Source organism: Bos mutus, chromosome 13 (assembly GCF_027580195.1).
Source record: "Bos mutus isolate GX-2022 chromosome 13, NWIPB_WYAK_1.1, whole genome shotgun sequence".
In the NCBI taxonomy this organism is placed as follows: Eukaryota; Metazoa; Chordata; class Mammalia; order Artiodactyla; family Bovidae; genus Bos; species Bos mutus.
In genome coordinates, this window is record NC_091629.1 from 39,432,923 (window position 1) to 39,451,324 (window position 18,402).

At 51.9% G+C, this 18,402-nt stretch overlaps 1 protein-coding gene across 1 annotated transcript in view; it reads right to left on the minus strand.

Moving 5' to 3' along the window:
- Positions 1–7,843: 7,843 nt before the first annotated feature.
- OSBPL2 (oxysterol binding protein like 2) overlaps positions 7,844–18,402 on the minus strand; it is a 36,417-nt gene continuing 25,858 nt past the window's right edge. Inside the window, exons 7-14 of the mRNA XM_070381453.1 lie at positions 16,647–16,829; positions 14,981–15,088; positions 14,128–14,217; positions 12,641–12,764; positions 11,255–11,383; positions 9,936–10,059; positions 9,301–9,391; positions 7,844–9,055 (exon numbers count right to left, since the gene is read on the minus strand). Of these exons, the coding sequence (XP_070237554.1) occupies positions 8,953–9,055; positions 9,301–9,391; positions 9,936–10,059; positions 11,255–11,383; positions 12,641–12,764; positions 14,128–14,217; positions 14,981–15,088; positions 16,647–16,829 (952 nt within the window). The 3' untranslated portion in view covers positions 7,844–8,952. The remainder of the gene's footprint in view (positions 9,056–9,300; positions 9,392–9,935; positions 10,060–11,254; positions 11,384–12,640; positions 12,765–14,127; positions 14,218–14,980; positions 15,089–16,646; positions 16,830–18,402) is intronic.

Below are 18,402 nucleotides of genomic sequence, written 5' to 3' on the forward strand. Positions count from 1 at the left end.
GCGCTAGTCTGCGGGCGATTGGCGAGGGCCGCCGCCCGTCTCGTCACCGGCCCGCCCCCGCGCCGGCGGCTCTCTTCCGGAGGAAGCGCGGGCCGGGGGCCCGCGGGCCAGAGCGGCCCCTATTGTTGCTGTGTCATAGGGGCGCGGCGGCGGCCCCTGGCGGCGACGTCGGGAACGGCGAAGCGGTCGCAGGCCGAGCAGCTGGCGTTGGATCTGGGACCGCGAACCGGGCGGGGGCCCCTGCGGGGCGCGGGGCAAGGTGTCTCAGGTGTGCTGACCGTGCGGGACGCCAGGTTCCTAGACCTGGGGAAGTAGTCGCCGGCTTGGGGGAGGGATGTCATAGGACGGCGGGGCCGTGCGGTGTCTTCGAGTCCCTGGGGGAAGGTGACTGCAGCCCTGGACTCAGGTGCGTGGGCCCAGCGTCCTCCCGACGAGCGGTGGTCTCCTGGGAGCCCGTGCGACGCACAACGCCGCTGCCCTGCGCCCCCAGACCCTCTTGAGAACTACCCTCCATCCTCCCTGTGCCCTGGGGGTCCCCCAACCCCCAAAACAGTGACGGCGTGACTGTTTCCCCATCCTCCCCAGACCCCCTATAATCTGCCGACAAGGCTGCGCCTTCATTCCTTGTCTGGTGTGTGGTGTGTGCAGTCTGAACCGAATGAAATCAGCTGTCCTGCACACACTGGAGGAGGGGAGCGGAAGCGCGGCCTTCCCATTCCTTTACTCCCCTTCACTTACACTTTGTAGTTTCTGCAGAGCAGCACACACACCTGGAGCCCATGCTACACATGATGTGTGACTCCCCGCTCCAGAGGCAGGGCCATCCTCAACTGTGTGGCCACCTCCATGCCCGCTTGATTTACCATCAACCCAGAGAAATCTGCTTCCCTTGTAGCTCCGTTGGTAAAGAATCTGCCTGCAATGCAGGAAACCTGGGTTTGACTCCTGGCTCCGGAAGATCCGCTGGAGAAGGAAACGGCAACCCAGTCCAGTATTCTTTCCTAAAGAATCCCATGGATAGAGCAGCCTGGCAGGTTACAGTCAATGGGGTTGCAAGAGCAGGACACGACTTAGCTAGCCCCTACCACCACCACCACAGAGGAACCTGGCGGGCTACAGTCGTCCATGCGGTCTCACAAGAGCTCGCCACCACTTAGCGACTAAACCACAACCATCATGAATACGTAAAATCCATTTTTAAGCTTTTTTTTTTAAAAGGTATAAAAGTGAAAACTTCTTTTATTCAACATTGTTTTGAGATGTATCCATGTTGACCTCCTGTGTAACATTCTGATGGATAAAACACCACAAGTTCTGTACCGATTGCTTTGTGATCTAAAGAGTCTCTATTTTTTTTTTTTTTTTTTGGTTTGGAAAAATAGAGCTGGTTTTCATTTTAAAATATTTATGTTGATAAGAAATGTGTTTTTAATTAATATTTAAAATTTCTAATATGGTAAATATCCATAGATAAAACCCATGTATGCAAAAGCTCTATGGGGATCCTTGATAGTTTTTGAGAGTCTAAAGAGTTCCAGAGACCAAAGTGACGGGAACAGAGACCCGTGAAGAAATTCAGTGGCCTGTGACTGGGGTCACGACACCCGCAACAGTACCATCCCGCGCACTCTGTGAAACCAGGAAGAGGACAGTAAGAAAACCACCTGGCTTCCCTGAGGAGGGACTGGCAGGCAGGGGTCACTGTCCAAAGTCTTGGGAAGCTCAAAAGCAGCCAGCAGGGGCCATAGGGAAAGCAACTTTCTAGAACCTGAAGACCCTTCTGGGCAGTGACTGCGGTGGGGCCTCAAATGAGCACTTCCTTATACCAAACCAAGGGAGCTTGTGTCCTGGGAGGCTCAAAAGAGAAAGCTTTATACATTTTCACTGGTTTCTGTGAAAAACCAGTAAGGAGACAAGCTACCGGTAGATGGCCATCGTGGAGGCCAGTCCATGTGCCCCCTAGCCCCGACCCTCCACCCCAATATGGACTCTGTGAACTGGGCCCCACAGCAGAAAAAGCAAACCCAGTCCCTTGCTCTGAGCCTCGGCACCTCCCCCAGGCGAAAGGCAAGGGCTGCAGTGACTGTGGGCGCAGGGAGGGTCGACAAGGAAGCTGGCGAAGAAGTGCCCAGACACCTCCTAAGGAGGGTGTACAGATGGCCTGATGTGCAGGAAAGGATGGTGGACAGCATTATTCATAAGGGAAATGCAAATTAAAACACATGGATTAGAATGGCTTAAAAAAGGAAAAGCGACAGTACTAAGTGCTGGGGAGTCTTTGGTGCTGGAAATACAAAATGGCCCAGCCACTTAAAAAACCGTTTGGCAGGCGGCTTTTGTTGTTGTTTTCTTTTTCTTTAATTATAGATTTTCTTTTTTAGGGCAATTTTATGTGCACACCAAAACTGAACAGAAAGTACAGAGTTCCCACACACCCCGTCCAACAGTCCCGCCACCACCCACATCCCCCACCAGAGCTGTGTGTTTGCTACAATCCATGCTCAAACGCTGGAGAAGGAAATGGCAACCCACTCCAGTATTCTTGCCTGGAGAAGCCCATGGACAGAAGAGCCTGGAGGGCTACAATCCATAGGATCGCAAAGAGTCAGACACGATTGAAGCAATTTAGCACATGCTCATATGTGGACACATCATGTCACCGAGTCCAGAGTTTATATCAGAGTTCACGCTCCGTCATACATCCACATGTTCAGACAAATGCTTAGCGACGTATGTGCATCTTTACAGTATCACACAGAGCATGCTCACCACCCTGAAAAGCTGATGTCCTCTCCCTGTCCGTCCCTCCCTCTTGCTTAATCCCTAGCAACCACTGATTTTTTTTCCAGTTTTTTATTATGGTAAAATGGCACATAACAGAAAGTTTACCGTCCTAATCGCTCTTTAAGTATTGAGTTCAGTGGTCGTAAGTACATTCATAACGCTGTGCAGCTATCACCACCATCCATCTTCAAACTTCTCATCTGGGAAAACTGAAACTCCATCTCATTAGACACCGACTCCCCATCGCCCTCTTCCCCCAACCCACCACCATTCTACTTTCTGTCAGTATGAATTTGACTGCTCTTGGCACCTATCAAATTATACAGTACTTGTCTTTTGTGTGACTGGCTTTTTTCACTCAGCATAATGTCCTCGGGTTTCATCCATGTTGCAGCATGTGTCAGAATCCCCTTCCTAAGGCTGAGTAATCTTCCGCTGTAAGTATGTCTACACCACATTTTGCTTATGCGTTCATCAGTGCAGGGATGCTTGGGTTATTTCCACGCCTCAGCTATTGTGAATAATGCTGTTGTGAACATGACTTCCCGGGTGTAGCTCGTGGTAAAGATCCTGCCTCCCAATGCAGGAGACATGAGAGACCCTGGTTTAATCCCTGGGTCAGGAAGATCCCCTGGAGAAGGGAATGGCAACCCATTCCCGTATTCTTGCCTGGGAAATCCCATGGACAGGCTGCAGGCTGCAGTCCATGGGATCGCAAAGTGTCAGACACGACTAGATTGACTAAGCACACACAAACATGACCGAACAAACATCACTTCAAGGCCCTGCTTTCAGTTCTTTAGGGGTAAATACTCAGAATGGAATTGCTGGATCATATGGTAATTCTATTTTTAATTTTTTGAGGAACTGCCATACTGTTTGCCACAGTGGCTGTACCATTTTATTCCTACTAACAGCGCACAAATCTTCCTGTTTCCCCACATTCTTGCCCAAACTTGTTTTCTGGATGTTTTGTTTTTTTTTATATACTGGCCATCCTAATGGGTGTGGTATCTCATTGCAGCTTTGTTTTTCATTTCTCCAGCATTAGTGATGTTGAACATGTTTTCACATGCTTATTGGCCATCTGTTTATCTTCTTTGGAAAAATGTTTATTCAAGTCCTTGCCTATTTTTGAATCAGCTTTTTTTGTTGTTACTGAGTTTTAGGAGGTCTCTGTATATTCTAGATATTAATCTGTTATCAGATGTTTGATTTGCAAATATTTTCTCCCACTCTTTGGGTTGCCTTTTTACTCTGATGCTAGTGTCTGATGCACAAAATATGTTTAAATTTTCATGAAGTACAACTTGCTTATTTTTCTTCTCTTGTTGCCTGTGTCTTTGGTGTTATAGCCAAGAAATAATTGCCACATCCAAAGTTGTGAGCTTTGTGTTCTATCTTTTCTTCTAAGAATTTATTGTTTAGGTCTCACATCTAGACCTTTGATACATTCTAATTTTTGTAAATGGTGTGAGGTCAGGGTCAACTCCATTCTTTTGCATATGATTGTCCAGTTTCCCAGCACCATGTGTTGAAAAGACCGTCCTCCTCTCTTGAAGCTTGCCATTAAACTGTGTATGTCGATAGTGATGATGGTTACACGATGGCGTGTCAACTGTACCCGAGGCTGAGTGTCACTGTGTATCAAGGTCTGAATTCCACTTCTTCCACTCACCTGCTCTGAAGCCCCAGGCAAGCCCGTCTTCCTGCACCCCCTCTTCCTCCTCAGTGGGCGGGACCAGATGGTAATTTTGGGGGTTAAGCACCCAGGACACCAGGCTCAGGCTCTGGCAGCCCTGGGTGCTCTGTGGTCCCCATTGTCAGACACGGTGGCCATGGTGGCGGCCCCACATCTATGTACCTGGGCATTCCCAGGGCATTAAAGTTGCATGAACAGTCTGTCCCTCTGCCCAGAACTCTTGTCGCTACTGGATAGCTCACCCTTCTGGAAAGCACACAGCCACTGGGCACCTCGAGCAGCGGTCGGGCACAGGGACCGCCAAGTCAAGCTGGCTGACACTGTGTTCTGGGTATTTCATTGCTTCTGGCAATGGGCTCCAGCCCCCGGAGAACCCACACCCCTTCCTCCCTCTTGCGTGCCCCTTAGCCCCCTCTTCACTGTAACAAGCAGTTTTCTGAGACAATCTGTTTGCTGGGCCAGTCCTACAGGACTACAGTCCAAACATCTGTCGCCTAGTCTCCAGGACACATCCACAGCCAATTTGCAGTCCTTTCCAGAGAGGCCAGAGCAGCAGACAGTGAAGAAGTGTTCAGTCCAAAACAAATGTCAGCTGCCGCCCTTTGCGACGAACTCTACTCAAAACCAGGGTTTAACATCTATCTCCACTGACCTGTCCAGTCCTCCCCCAAATCTGCGAATGACTGGTTCCGTTTACATGGACGAACGCTGACAGTTACTACATATTATAAAATTATGACAATAAAGCCACTTCATTACGTGTTTCTTGCCTGACCTTTTCCTGCTGCACGGATGGGATGAACTGTTCCTGCAGCGATGGAGGGAGGACCCTATCTATGTGTTGTCGCCCTCTGCAGAGACCAGGGAGCCCTTTGCCAAGCCTCTGGTCCAGGACAGCCAGTTCAGACAGGGAGAGGAACAGGGCCTCCAGTCAAAGGCTGACTGTCCAGGAAACTTGTACCAGGAGATTTTGAAATGGTGTCTTCACTTTGTGAAACCCTTATGCTGAGAACACAGGATAGTGAAGCCCAAAGATGACGAAGATCGAAGGAAAGGCCGCCTAATGTCCTGCAGCGGGTTACAGGCCCTTCTGTCAAGGGACCTGATCTTCATGCCCACTTTGGACACAGGAAGGTCCTTCAGAAGATGAAACCAGGTCCAGCAGGAACTTTCTGTTGACTGGACTCTCCTGTAAGACTGACAGCTCTCCTCAGGGCACAAGGCTTCACTGAGCCACGCCTTCCCTCCTGGCACAAGGGTCGACAGGATGCGAGAGCTATCCTCACTTCTGATTTTTGAAAGCTTGTTAGCATTGTAAATGGCAACCCACTCCAGAATTCTCGTCTGAAGAACCGCATGGACAGAGGAGCCTCGCAGACTCCTGTGTCCATAGGGTCGCAAAGTGTCAGACAGGACTGAAGTGACTTAACATTAGGATTGTAAATGATGTCTTCCTGGTGGATGCTTGAGGCGAACTTGTTCTCCCAGGAGCAGGTGTCCTGAAAGAAAGCCACCTGCCGCAGCAACCTGAGGGGCTGGCTGGCTGAAAGATTCTGGGCCTTTCTCTCATTCTGATTTCCTGGCCTCAGGGCCTGACAAGGATGGCGACGCCTCTGGCTGGACACCTCCACAATCACTGCAACAGGTGGCTGGCAGCATCAGCAAGGAGTGTCCGCACACCTAGAGGCCGTCAGCGTTGGGCTAGGTGCTTCTCCCCGAGTGTCGAGCAGGAGGATCCTTTCAGGAGCCCCAGCATCACCTCTGGGGACAAGGTCTGAAAGGGAGATACTGCTGAGAACACAGTCAGAGCTGATGCTCGGGACCCTGCTGGTGCCATTGCCAGCTCCGTTTGCCTGGGGAGGCTGTGATGACACCTGGTCATGTGTGGCCAATGCCCTGCACAGACCTGTGAGCCTATGAAGGAGCAGAGGTCGGCCCGGCACCTTCGTTTTCCCCTCGTGGAGCCACCGCACTGTGGGGTGGAGGGGCCTGGCCTTCACGGAAGCCTGCAGTGGCCACACACGGCACAGCCTATGAGGGCTGGGCCCGCTCCTCTGATGCCTTCCTGTGACTGGGGGCCACACCCAGTGAGGAGCCTGCCAGTGCTGGGGCGGCCCTGACCCTTGACCCCACCAGGGAGAGCAGCACCCAACCCGGAAGGGACCAGCCTGTGCGGCTCAGGGACCCAGACACTGCATTGGCCCCAGCCCTAGATGGCCTGAGAAGTCCAGCCAGCTCCAGTGTGTGTGCCGCAGGTCCATCGGCCACCATGTCACCTGCATGGCCGGCTCCCCAGTGGCTCTCAGAAAGTTCACTGAATCAACAGACACAGAACTGAACCTTCAGAGGGAGTGGAATCAAAGCCTGAAGGTCTTTGGGTGAAATGGGTCCTACTTTTCATCCCACAAGGACATTCCAAATGATAAGGCTGCTCTGAAAACCACCCAGGCCCTCCATCCAAGCCACGATCACACACTGGGGGCCCTCTACAAGGCCATGCCTCCCACACACCAGTCATGGGAGGTCGTCTCTAAAAAGCAAATCCCACGGAAACACTTTTATTAAAGAAAGACCCCTGACGTCCCAGTGCATCACGGTGGCCAAGCTGATGGGCAGCTCTGGTGCGTGTTGAAAACTCATGCCGCCCACGCTTTCTGGTCCCAGGCCATCCTGCCCTTTCTCCTTCCACTTGAGTCAGGCTTGAAGGAAGCGGTGGTGGGGACTACGCTATGGGATCTGACCTCGGGGAAGACTCAGGGATGCAGATCAAAGTGTCGGTCGCACGGTCATGTCCGACTCTGTGCGGCCCCACAGACTGTATAGCCTGCCAGGCTCCTCTGTTCATGGGATTCTCCAGGCAAGAATACCGAAGTGGGTTGCCACTCCCTTCTCCAGAGGATCCTCCTGACCCAGGGACTGAACCTGGGTCTCCTACACTGCAGGCAGATCCTTTACCGTCTGAGCCTGCAGGGAAGTTCTCAGAGATGCAGACCTTGCAGAAAATTACTGGAGTGGTGAGAAACAGGACAATCCGTGAAAGCTGTCAAATTGCCCTCAACACCACTGCTCTAAACGTGCCCCGGGTCCCCCAGCCTTACATTCCCCGGAGAAGCAGTTTGTTTCCGTTGCCGGCCGCCACCAGGGGCACAGGACTCCCGATGCTAATGACCAGGTGTGTCAGCACCTCCTCTCTGCAGAACCTGAGACCACACACGCCTGGGGCCTCTGTGTGGTCTGGGGGCCTCTGCAGGTTCCGGGGACCCGGCTTGGGTCCCGCCAGGCAGATGCCCTGGAACTCGACCGTGGCATCATGCCTCCAGTTTCCAAAGCTACAGAATCAAGCCTTCAGAACAAGGGTTCACTTTTAAAAGTGTTTTAATTACAAATGTGGTTTTGAAGCCAGGACACACAATGCCGACACCCTCCTGCTGAGAACCCACACTGTGTACAGCTGCGTGTGTGTGCATGCATGCGCTTGTGCATGTGTGCACACGGCAGATTGTCTTCGAATCAAAGAGCTCTGCCACGGCCAGTGGTGCTGGCACCTCTACAGAAAGTGAACAGTCACAGGGTGTAGATGTGTGCGGAGGCGGACACGCACAGTGGTGAGGACACCCCCGAGGCGGGTCACACATGCATGACAGGGACAGGTCGACTGTCGTGCGTGCAGGACTCACTCTGTGTGAGGGCGTGGCCTGCAGCGAGGGGGAGCCCCAGGGACCAGAGGGCTGGGCGCCATCTGGGAACGACTGGTCAGAGTTTCTGGCCACCCTCGTTGTCATGGTAATGCTTCATTTTGGACAGTGTAAAGTGGTGATTAATGCCTATCTTGCTCTTCAGCAAAGTATTATTCAAGTAGTTTGAACTTAAATATTTTCAAAGTAATCTTTACATTATTGAAGATTGATAAAAAATACAAACTCTGACAACTTTTCATTTCATTCAATCGGCTGCTTTGAAAACCTCCACTTCTGTGTTACCGTGATCTAGAAAGCAATTCCTGGCCTGTATAAGGCTCCTGGTGGGACTTTTCTCAAGATCCATCTTTTCCTGTTACTGGTTCAGTTTTAAAATACTTTCAGAAACCCTTTGCGCCACTGCATTACGAAGAGGAATATGGACCCTTCCCATTACTTCCTTTATTTATAACTTTTTGTAATGAAGAGGGTGCTGTACTCTACGCCAGCCCAGCTTGTCCTGTCACATAAAGGGAACTGTAAAGACTGTTCCTTCTCAAACCTTAATGGAAACATGATGATCCCAAGGGAAGTTTTATGAAGAGGCTGCAACAGTAGTAAAATGTTTGGCAATCAAAAGTTAATTAGAATTAAATCCTCAACCAGGGACGGTGCGATCTCCATGAACAGTCATGAGAAAAGCTGGTTTCTGCCGTGGCAGAAGCTCAGAGCAGCCGCTTGACGGAGTCCAGCCTCTGGGTCTCCAGGTCTGCGGGCCAGTCCGGCCTCTCAGTAGATGTCGGGGCAGCCTGAGAAATCCCGCTCGAAGTAGCCCCCTGCATACAGCCAGTCGGGGGTCCCAGTGTACGGGTTACTGCCTCGGTGAAACCACCTGCGACACAGAGCAGGCGGTCAGGAGGCCAGTGGACTGTTCTCCACTTGGATCGTGGCCCCTCCAGTCAGCACTGTCACCTTGCATGTCATCTCACGTGCAGCCCAGGCTGCAAGCCGCTGACTCGTGGGACACGGGGTAGCTTCTGCTCAGCCCCAGGAGGGCCTGCAGCCCCTCCTCACTGCCCCCAGGTGGGTGGGTCTGTGCCTCCCCCGCCCCATCCCCATGGCCGCCGGGTGCCTCACCGCGTCTGCCACTCAGCCTCCTCCCGGGCCCGCTCCCTCCGGGCCTCCCTCTGCTTCTCCTCCAGCCGCTCCTTCTCCTGGCTTGCCAGATCTAGGTGCAAGCACGGGGCAGGTCAGGGACCAGGGTGACAGGCAGAGGTGAGGCTGAGAAAGTGGATGAGGGACACCCCACACACCCCCCACCCAACCCCAGGTGGGAACCATAGGCAGTAAGTGTGTGGGAAACCAGACCCAAGCCCATGACCAGGCCCAGACCCCAGGGCAGCCAGCGGCCCACAGAGGGGCCGTGGGGTAGGAAAGGCACAGGGGGGACCCTCCACACCAGAGACTTTCAAACAACAGCTTCTGAAATGTAACCTTAGTGTCTGTTGAACCTAGTAAGAAAATCGGGGACTTGTATAACATTTTGTATATATTCTCTTTCATTTCATTTTTCTAGTAACTTAATCTTATTTTATTTATAAAAGAAGTGGCCTGCAGCAAACTAGAAGCTTTACAACTCTTGCCCACAGATGGTTTGAGAAGCACGTCGAGAAGATGTGACGTGTGTTCAGTTAACAGGGATACGTTCCTTCCCTGCACCACCCGCGTGGCCAGGGCTGGGCGCCCAGTCAGCCCCCAATGCGAACACGCACCCATGTTGCCATTCTCCATGCCGCGGATGTCGGGGCGTAGCCGGCAGTCGGTGGGGGCCAGGATCTTCTCCATGCCCGTCTCTAGTTCATTGAGACTCACCGTGAAGCTAGTGAAGTTGTACATCTGCGGGGCAGGCACAGAGTCGTTACTATAAATGATACTCTTTTCCACACTTGCCTGGGTCTCCTAGGGGGCTCATCCTCTCCACCCCCACAGGAGGCACCCAGATTCTCACTGTGACATCCGACCTGCACGTCTGTCTCCTCATGCCCCAGGGGTCTGAGAAGAATCTCTTATCTCAACCCCTTTGTGGTGGGGTCTGCCGCCTCCTGATACCCAGACCTGGGGACTTGCCTCCCTCTGGCCACTTCTGCTCTGGCCCCGAAGCCTATCTCCACAAGTGGCTGGAGGGGCCCCTGGTCCCTCAAATGACCCCACGGTTTCCTATGTCATGCACAGTAAGAGAGGAGATTGGATCCTGGCTGCTCCCTGGCCCAAATGCGGCCCTACGGCCAATGGCCCTGGCTCTCTAGTCCTTGCTCCATGTACCCGTGTCCCCAGGAGGCCCGCCTCCAACCCATTGGACAGGTCACTCTGCTGTGTGGGGTTGGGGTCCTTGCCTATCTGTCCTTGGGCTCTACTCCCAGGGACCTGGACCCACCTACTCCAACCCAGTAAATGTTCACTGAACCAAAGAAATGGATATGATTTCTAGTTTTTACTCTGTGTGTGTGTGTATGTTTTTTAAACAGATTTTTCTCCATTATCTTATAATTTGTATTCCACTGAAACTGCAGTCGTGGCTGTGCTGAGATAATCTATTTATCACTGAATGTTTGTTTCCTTTATTTTGCACAGGCTGTGGCTTTGCTTAAAGGATGTAACAAAAATTTTTTAAAAATCTATGATACACTGTATATATATTTTATATATAAATAATATAAAATTATAATATAGTAAAATGAAATTTACTATGTATTTATCATATAATTATTTTATATAAACATTACTGTATGTAATATAATACTTTTACCATAGGTAACAAAATTATAAGTGCAATTTTCCAAAACAAATATCAAAACGCATTTAAGGACTGAAATTGACAAGTCAAAAAATTCTCTCTCGAAACTGGTTTGGAAACCCTTTCGGTCAGACACAGCTGGTGTAGACACTGAGGGTTCGCAGTGTAACCAGGTCCTGAGGTGTGTGTGGATGCCTAAGCTGAGTGCTGGAGGGTGGGGGTCATAGGGCTCGGAGGGCAGGGAGCCCCGAGGGTGACAGGATGACTGGGGGCCTGGCTAGGGCCGGGGGCACAGACCTGAGCGGAGTTGGGGGGCCGGGTATTGACTCTCCAGAGTAGCTTGCTGCCTGGAATGACCTGCACCGTCTCCTGAGACTCGGGCACACTGTCCGCTACATCGCAATCAGCCTTCTCAGGGCCGTCGTCCTGAAAGACACAGCACCCACTGCCCCCGGAGCCCTGGCAGACCCTCCCAAGCCCCCGAGAGGGCAGCAGGCACCACGCTCCTGGTAGGGGGGCCCATGTGGCCTCCTGAGCGTGATTGGATGGGGCGACACCTCCTCAGGTAGCCAAGGGTGCCCCCAAGTGGTCCTCTCCCCCAACGCTGCCCTTCTGCACGCGTGGTGACTTCAGGGTGTCTCAGCGTCTCTAGACTAAGCTCTCACTTGGGGTCACATCTCAATAGAAAAGTACAACTGCTACTTCCTTTTCAAAAGCAGTGGGACCTGGAGAAGAAGAGTGGCTTTTAGTTAGCTGTGAGGGAGATACTTAATTACAACGAGCACAGCCTGGCAGTCTTCCCCACCTGCGGGTTACGCGGTGTGGTGCCAGAAGCTAAGTGAAGACACAGGGCAGCGGTCTGCACCCCCACGAAATGCTCCCTCCTTGGGACGTCACCCCGAGGGGCAACACAGCCAAGCAAACGCACTAAACATGTCAGCAAACAGATTTAACATCTGCTCTATGGTCTTCAAATGGAACTTTACTTTTTTTTTTTTTAGTTTAAAGGAGTATTTTTAGAAAAGATGTCTAATAGCACCTGTGAAATATTACAACATAAAAACCAACAGGGACGTCCCAGGCAGTCCAGTGGCTAAGACTCTGAGCCTCCCCTATAGGGGGCACAGGTGTGACCCCTGGTCAGGGAACTGAGTTCCCAGACGCCACATGCCTAGTGGCTTGGCCCAAAACAAAACAAGAAACAATAACAATCTCAGCAGAAGTTGAATATTCTGTTAAACAGATACTGAACACCTCAGGTTTGGTACATTCTAATTTATCATCTAGAAAAACACGACACCTCTCTTGAACTATTGCCTCTAGTCTTAGGCTCAAGAAGAACTAGTCTTAAGACAATCAGTATTGGGTTTTATCACCTGGAACTCAGAACTAGAAATGCAGAAAGGACATCCACTTGCTTATCTACTGGGTCTCAGCTAACAAGGTGCGGGGACAGGAGAGGTATCAAGAAATATCCAGAAGGAAATGGAGGCACCCTCTGATTCTGCCAGGTAGAGGGGTGGGTAGAGGCACCCCAGCACCTGGCCATCCAGAATCAGGTGGACAGGCACCTTCGCTCGGAGAGACAGATTCTGTAACCCACCCCCTCCAGCTGGACCACAAAGGCACTGCCTGGCCAGGCCCCGCACCCTCGCTGCGGACTCCCCCACGGCAGCCCCATACCGGTTTCATCTTCCGCAGGGAGTCCCCTCTTCTTTCCTGCTTCCTGAAGGACTCGTATGTGACAGGGTCTATGCCCCACAAGCACTCCGTCCACTTGCCATAGATCACGAAGAGCTTCTTTTTGCTGGAGGGAAAGGGAATTTTTAAAAGCAAGTAACAGTGATCATCAACCGTTCATCCAGAAATGCAGCCCCCTAACCTGACCCAGAATCAATCTTCATCGTCAGTCTTGTAAACCCTAGGGTACTGCTGGTGCAAACATGCAGACGGAAAGCTCCATTTCAGTATCGCCACTCACAGCTTTCAGACTAACTCTTCACACTCCTTTGCCAAAGCAGGAAGGAGAAAACAAGGGCACAAGAACCTGAAGGGCTGCGGGAGGCACATGGGGTGAGAACAAGTGTGTAACATAACACCCTGTGAGCCCGATTGTCGTTTTTTAAATATACTACATCTTTTAAGTACCATGTGTCCTGCAGCCCCTTCTCTATATCCTATAAACAACCCTCCCCACATCCAGCTGCCACTGCCTCTTCAGCTCTATAACCTGGAGTCAGACCCCCATCACTGTCCGCCCACAGCCTCCAGAAAGGGCGCTCTGCCTGATTCCCAAGGAACAATGCATGCTGTGCCTTGTTCTCCTTTCCTGCATCTTCCTGGGTGAGCAGGGAGTTGACCATGTGCTCCTGGAAGGCTGTGCTGGCAGCCGAGGGCCATGCTGGGAGGGCACCTGTGCTTCAGAGGCTGGGCCTGGAGGGTGGCAAGCGGGGACACATGGCCAAGTCTTCTCTGTCCAATTTGGGATGGAAAACCAGAAACTCGGAGCTGGGCTGGTGCAGGGGGGTGTCCACTGCTGCAGCCCACGTCTGTGGGCCAGCTGACCACGGTCTCCCTCTGGGCTGACTCTGCAGGGCTGGCCAATGCCAGTCCCCCTAACAGGACTGCTGTCCTGTGAAGCCATACACCAAGTCCCAAAAGATTTCAAGGGGCGAAGTGGTCAGAGTCTTAAGTCTAAGGGATTTGAACAGGTGAACATCTGACACCCAACAGAGTGGGACAGAGCAAAAGTACCTGCTGCTTTACACTAGGAACTATTTTTACCTGAAAATGTACATATTTTAGGAGCTAAAAGGAATCTTATGGCTGTTATGTGGTCCAAGTTACTTGATGGAAAAAAAAAGAGAGAAACTGAGACCCAACACATAATGTAACTAACCCAAAGTGGGGAAGAATCCCCCAAACTTGTTAAAATACTACTGATCATTTCTCTGCTCACAGAAACTTGAACAAGTCCCAGATTTCCCAACAGGAGCGAAAAAAATCATGTGGAAAAGGATGCCCATAAACGCGTGTTTGGGTTTTGCCTGATAACCATACTGAGCCCAGGAGAGAGAGTGAAACATGAGGTCAGATTCTAAAACCACGACTTCTGCAGAAGACGCAAGCACCAACTAGGCACCTGTGACCCGATCTGCGCGGGGATCTACCTTTTGTCTTGAATGTACCCCTCCACTTTGTGAAGTTCTTTCCCAAACAGTCCACACGGTTTAAAGTGAAGCACACACTTATCTCCAGTCCTGCAGGGAAGACAAACACAGGCTTCTGTTGTGGATGGGAAATGTCAAGAAAAGGCGAATCGAGGGGGTAGGGAAAGAGAGAAGGAGAGAGAGATGGAGGGGGAGATACAGAGGGAAAGACCGAGAGTGAGGGGAAGATGGGGAGATAGCAGGGGAGAGAGGGGAGCAAGCAAGAGCTCGTACAAGGGGCTCCCCAGGGCAGGGCAGCATCAGGACCGCATGGACGGCCCCAGGGACCTTTCCAGGGGACAGAAAGCTTCAAGTACTGCCTGGTGCTGATGGTTACACAATTCGGTAGATTTACTAAAAGTCATTTACATGTCTACTTTAAATGGGTGGATTTTATGACATGTAAATTATATCTTAACAAAGCTGTTAAGAAACAAAGCAAACCAGCCATGAACTTCGAGGAATAAGGCCTGGCAGACTGGACAGTGGTCACTGTTTTCACCAGAAGATCACACCATTCTTGAGTGTAGTTTAAAACTTCCAACTACATCAACCACTGTGACTAAAAACACAGAAACAACAACACGGAGCACTAACGATGACTTTGACCAGTGCCGGCCAGAATCAGATCCAACTGCAGCACGTGTGTTGTCTCGCGGCCAGTATGGCCCATCTGGAAGCTGAGCTCGCTGGGGACCAGGGAGGGCCTTGGGGGGCTGAGGGTGGCATGAATACACAGCTGAACGCCAGCGGCCAGTGCTCTGGGCGCCCCATCGCCACCTGACTCGCAGCATCTCAGCATTGGGCCCGTTACCTGTGGTTTAAAATCTCCACTGTCCCATACTGCTCTATCCAGAGCTTGCCGATAATCACGTTGTGGACACAGCACGTAGGGTTGGTCCAGGTGTATGCTTCCTTATGTCTGGAATACGCCAGAGAACAGAGACACCGCGTGACCCTAGAAGCTAAGTCCCAGACAGAATCACACCATAATGGACTGAAAGCCGCAGAAGGGCATAGCACAGCTTTGAACTCCCGAGCAGTGGCTACGTCTTTAGCATTCGTTTGAAATGTCCTTTGTAGTATCAACAAAGCTTTCTATTTAAACGTGGAGACAAGTTAATCAGCAATAAAAGGCTGCAACAAAGGCAAGAGGTTTCCTGTGAAGTTGTCAACAGAACAGCCCTCTTACCATCCCCGCCCTGCCCTGTGGGAACCACGAGGTCCCTAGCGAGCCTGGGCCCTGGGCCTCTGGGGCCAACATGAGGCGGGGTGGGTCCTGGGGTGCAAATGCCTTTCCCATCAGTCACCTGTTCCCCAGGTGGGCTTCCTCAAGGAGAAAAGAAACCTCACAAACGGGCGGGGAGCAGAGGGCCAGACCCATGTCTCAAGGGAGGCTGTGTCAGAGCCACAGTTGAGGGCAAAAAAAGGCCCAGGGCACAAGCATTTCACGAGGAACACTGGAAACTTCTTGAATGTCCTGGGAACCAAAAGTGTTCATTGACAGGGCTTGCAACTCTGCAGGTTGCAACTCTCCCCACCCTTAAAAGCCAAGAGCAGGTGACCAGGAGGGGCTGCCCCGGTCTGACCCAAGATGCAAGGGTCTGGGGTGGAGACTGGGGAGCCCACGCGCCTCTGGCCAGGTGGGGCTCACAGGAAACACAAATGCCATACAAAGCTCCCACGGAGCTGCAGGCAGCGAGGCTCGTGCTTCAGGGAGGCGGCTGTGCCCCTTGGTCTGGACCGTCCACAACGGGTTTGCAGTGCCAGGCGGCTGCTAGAGACTCGGTTTCTGCCTGGAGGATCTTTGATCAACGTCAGATTGGGCATGTCTGGATTTAAATCGATTTAAAGGTATGCATGCATCCTTGAAGACGGCCCCTCCATTCTCCTCCCCTCCTGGAGTTCAGACCCTAGACCACAGCTGGTCTGTGTGACCACAGCATGTGCACATAGGCTGTGGTCACTTCTGAGGTCAGGTGATGAAGGACACGTCTATCCTTGGGCACCCATCCTTGGTCCCTGGCTCTGGGGGGTGCCCGTGTCCGGCTGCACAGCTGTGCAGAGCAGGGGGGTGGCAAGCAACCCTGGCCTCTGCCAGCGGCCAGGGAAGAGAGTGTGGAAGCAGAGGCTCTGCCTGGTTGTCTTCAGGGGTTCATCCAGCCTGTACCCCAGCTGCACCAGCACAGAACCCCAACAGAGCCCCCACATCACCCCCAACACCAGGCGAGGACAGGATTGTTTCAGGCTCTGAGCTGGGCTGTCACACAGCAGGGGACGACGACCACAACCAGGGACTGAACTGCAGAGACCAGGGAGAAAAAACAGGACCCAACCCAATCCTGTAAGGAGCACACCCCCTGCCCCAGGAACCACCACCCCAACGAGGCCTCCAGGCTCCCTGGAGGAGGGTCCTGCGCTGCAAGGCTGCCCGCCTGGCTGCCCACCACGGCCCCTGCACCGCACAGCTCCCCACTCACTTGAGCAGCTCCAGTGTGATGGTGCCGCGGGGCTCTGCTTCCACGCTCTTCCCCCAGAACTTGAGCTTCGGATAGATGGAGCCATGAAACAGGAAGTCCTGGTGGAGGCCCTCCGAGTAGAACGCACTGATTGGGGGGTGGTGGCTCACCTGCTCGGATATGAATCTGAACCCTAAGTCTTCCCTGGAAGCAAAAATGAGGAAAAGAAAGGAAGGGGCAGGAGAGACAACCAAAGGACCTTGTGAGTGACAGCAAAGCCCATAAAGTCGGCCCAGCACCCGCCTCCCCAGGGAAGCCCACAGCTCAGCACCTGCATGTGGGATGGAGGACCCACAGAGCCCCTGACCCCCACGTTTGGGAGGGGTGCTGGGATAAGGGGACCACACATGCTGTCTCATATGGCAGAAACAACCAGCACGGCTCTCCAATGTCACACGTGGCCTAATACTGACCACACAAACACGCACACGCACACACATGCACACGCACACACACACGCGCGCGCACACACACTGTGTCCCGGGGCCATCACCAACACACAAAACAAGCAGCCCTGCGGAGAGGCCCCCTGCCCTGACCCCCTGCCCACCCCGGTGCTCTTAGGGCCAGCGACTCAGAGGCCCGACAGCAAACTGTCACCTGACTTCTCCAGGGATGCCCACTGCCCAGTAAACCCAGAGGAGGACTGTCCAGCCTCCTTTCAAGGCTCCCAGGATGTTTGTGATGAAATGTCTTATGTCCCAAGATATTCCTGGCCAAGAAGTAGGATTTTTAGTACACTCTCTTTTTCAATAAAAATGTCAGTTTTTAATTGTTCCAGAACTCTGAATACACCTACAGCTATAGTCATTAAAAATTATAAAAGCTCAACCACATAATTACTAACTTAACTGGAATCAGAATTTCCAATCATTACAGAGGAAGGAAAGTTGAAAAATTAGATTTTAAAAGGTTGCCTACCAAGGTATGTAATTTACAAAATGAATACTTGTCTAAGAACAGAAAGTGTTATTTTTAGTTATCCATGAGCAAGCTCTAGGGACAAAACGATACTGGTGAGTGGCCAGTTTAGTTACATTGCCCAAACAGGAAGATGGCTGTCTAACACGCGTGGCACACTGCAGACACCGGAAGTGTGATTGGGAAGTTGCGGCCTGACACAAGTGTAGAGAGTGTGTCAGTGTTCCCTACCAGTCCATGAGGCTGGTTCAGCTGAAGTATGCTCTGAAAGAGACCGACGCTGGGCTGTTGCTACATTCAGCGCCTTGGAGGGCTTGCATGCTTTTAACCCCCTGCTTGCTTTCTGTTGTCTGGACTCTTAATGTACTGTGCTTTGATTTCTCTTTTCTGATATTTCAATGATGCTCTTAATATGCACAAATGCTGAAAACTATCTAACAGCTACATAAGGGCAGAATCTCGAATAGTGGACTAGAGTATGCTGACCAGAGGGAGGAAGCTCTTGCTCAAGAGGAATATCTAAGAAACATCTCCACGAATTCCAGATACAAGTGTCCCCCTGAGACTGACCCTCAGGCCAGCCTTCCCCTGCCTGGGCTTCAGCTTCCCTGTTTCTCAAAGGAGAAAGCTGTGCCTACGGTCCCTCTTGCTGTGACCTGCCACAGCCCCAGACCACCTGCTGCACTCCTGTCATTTACAAGGATCCTGGCAGCACACAGCATGCTTTCTCCTAACTTATCTGGCTTTCTCGAAGAAAATGACATGTGGAGAAGGGGTCCTCCAGCACCCAGTGCCA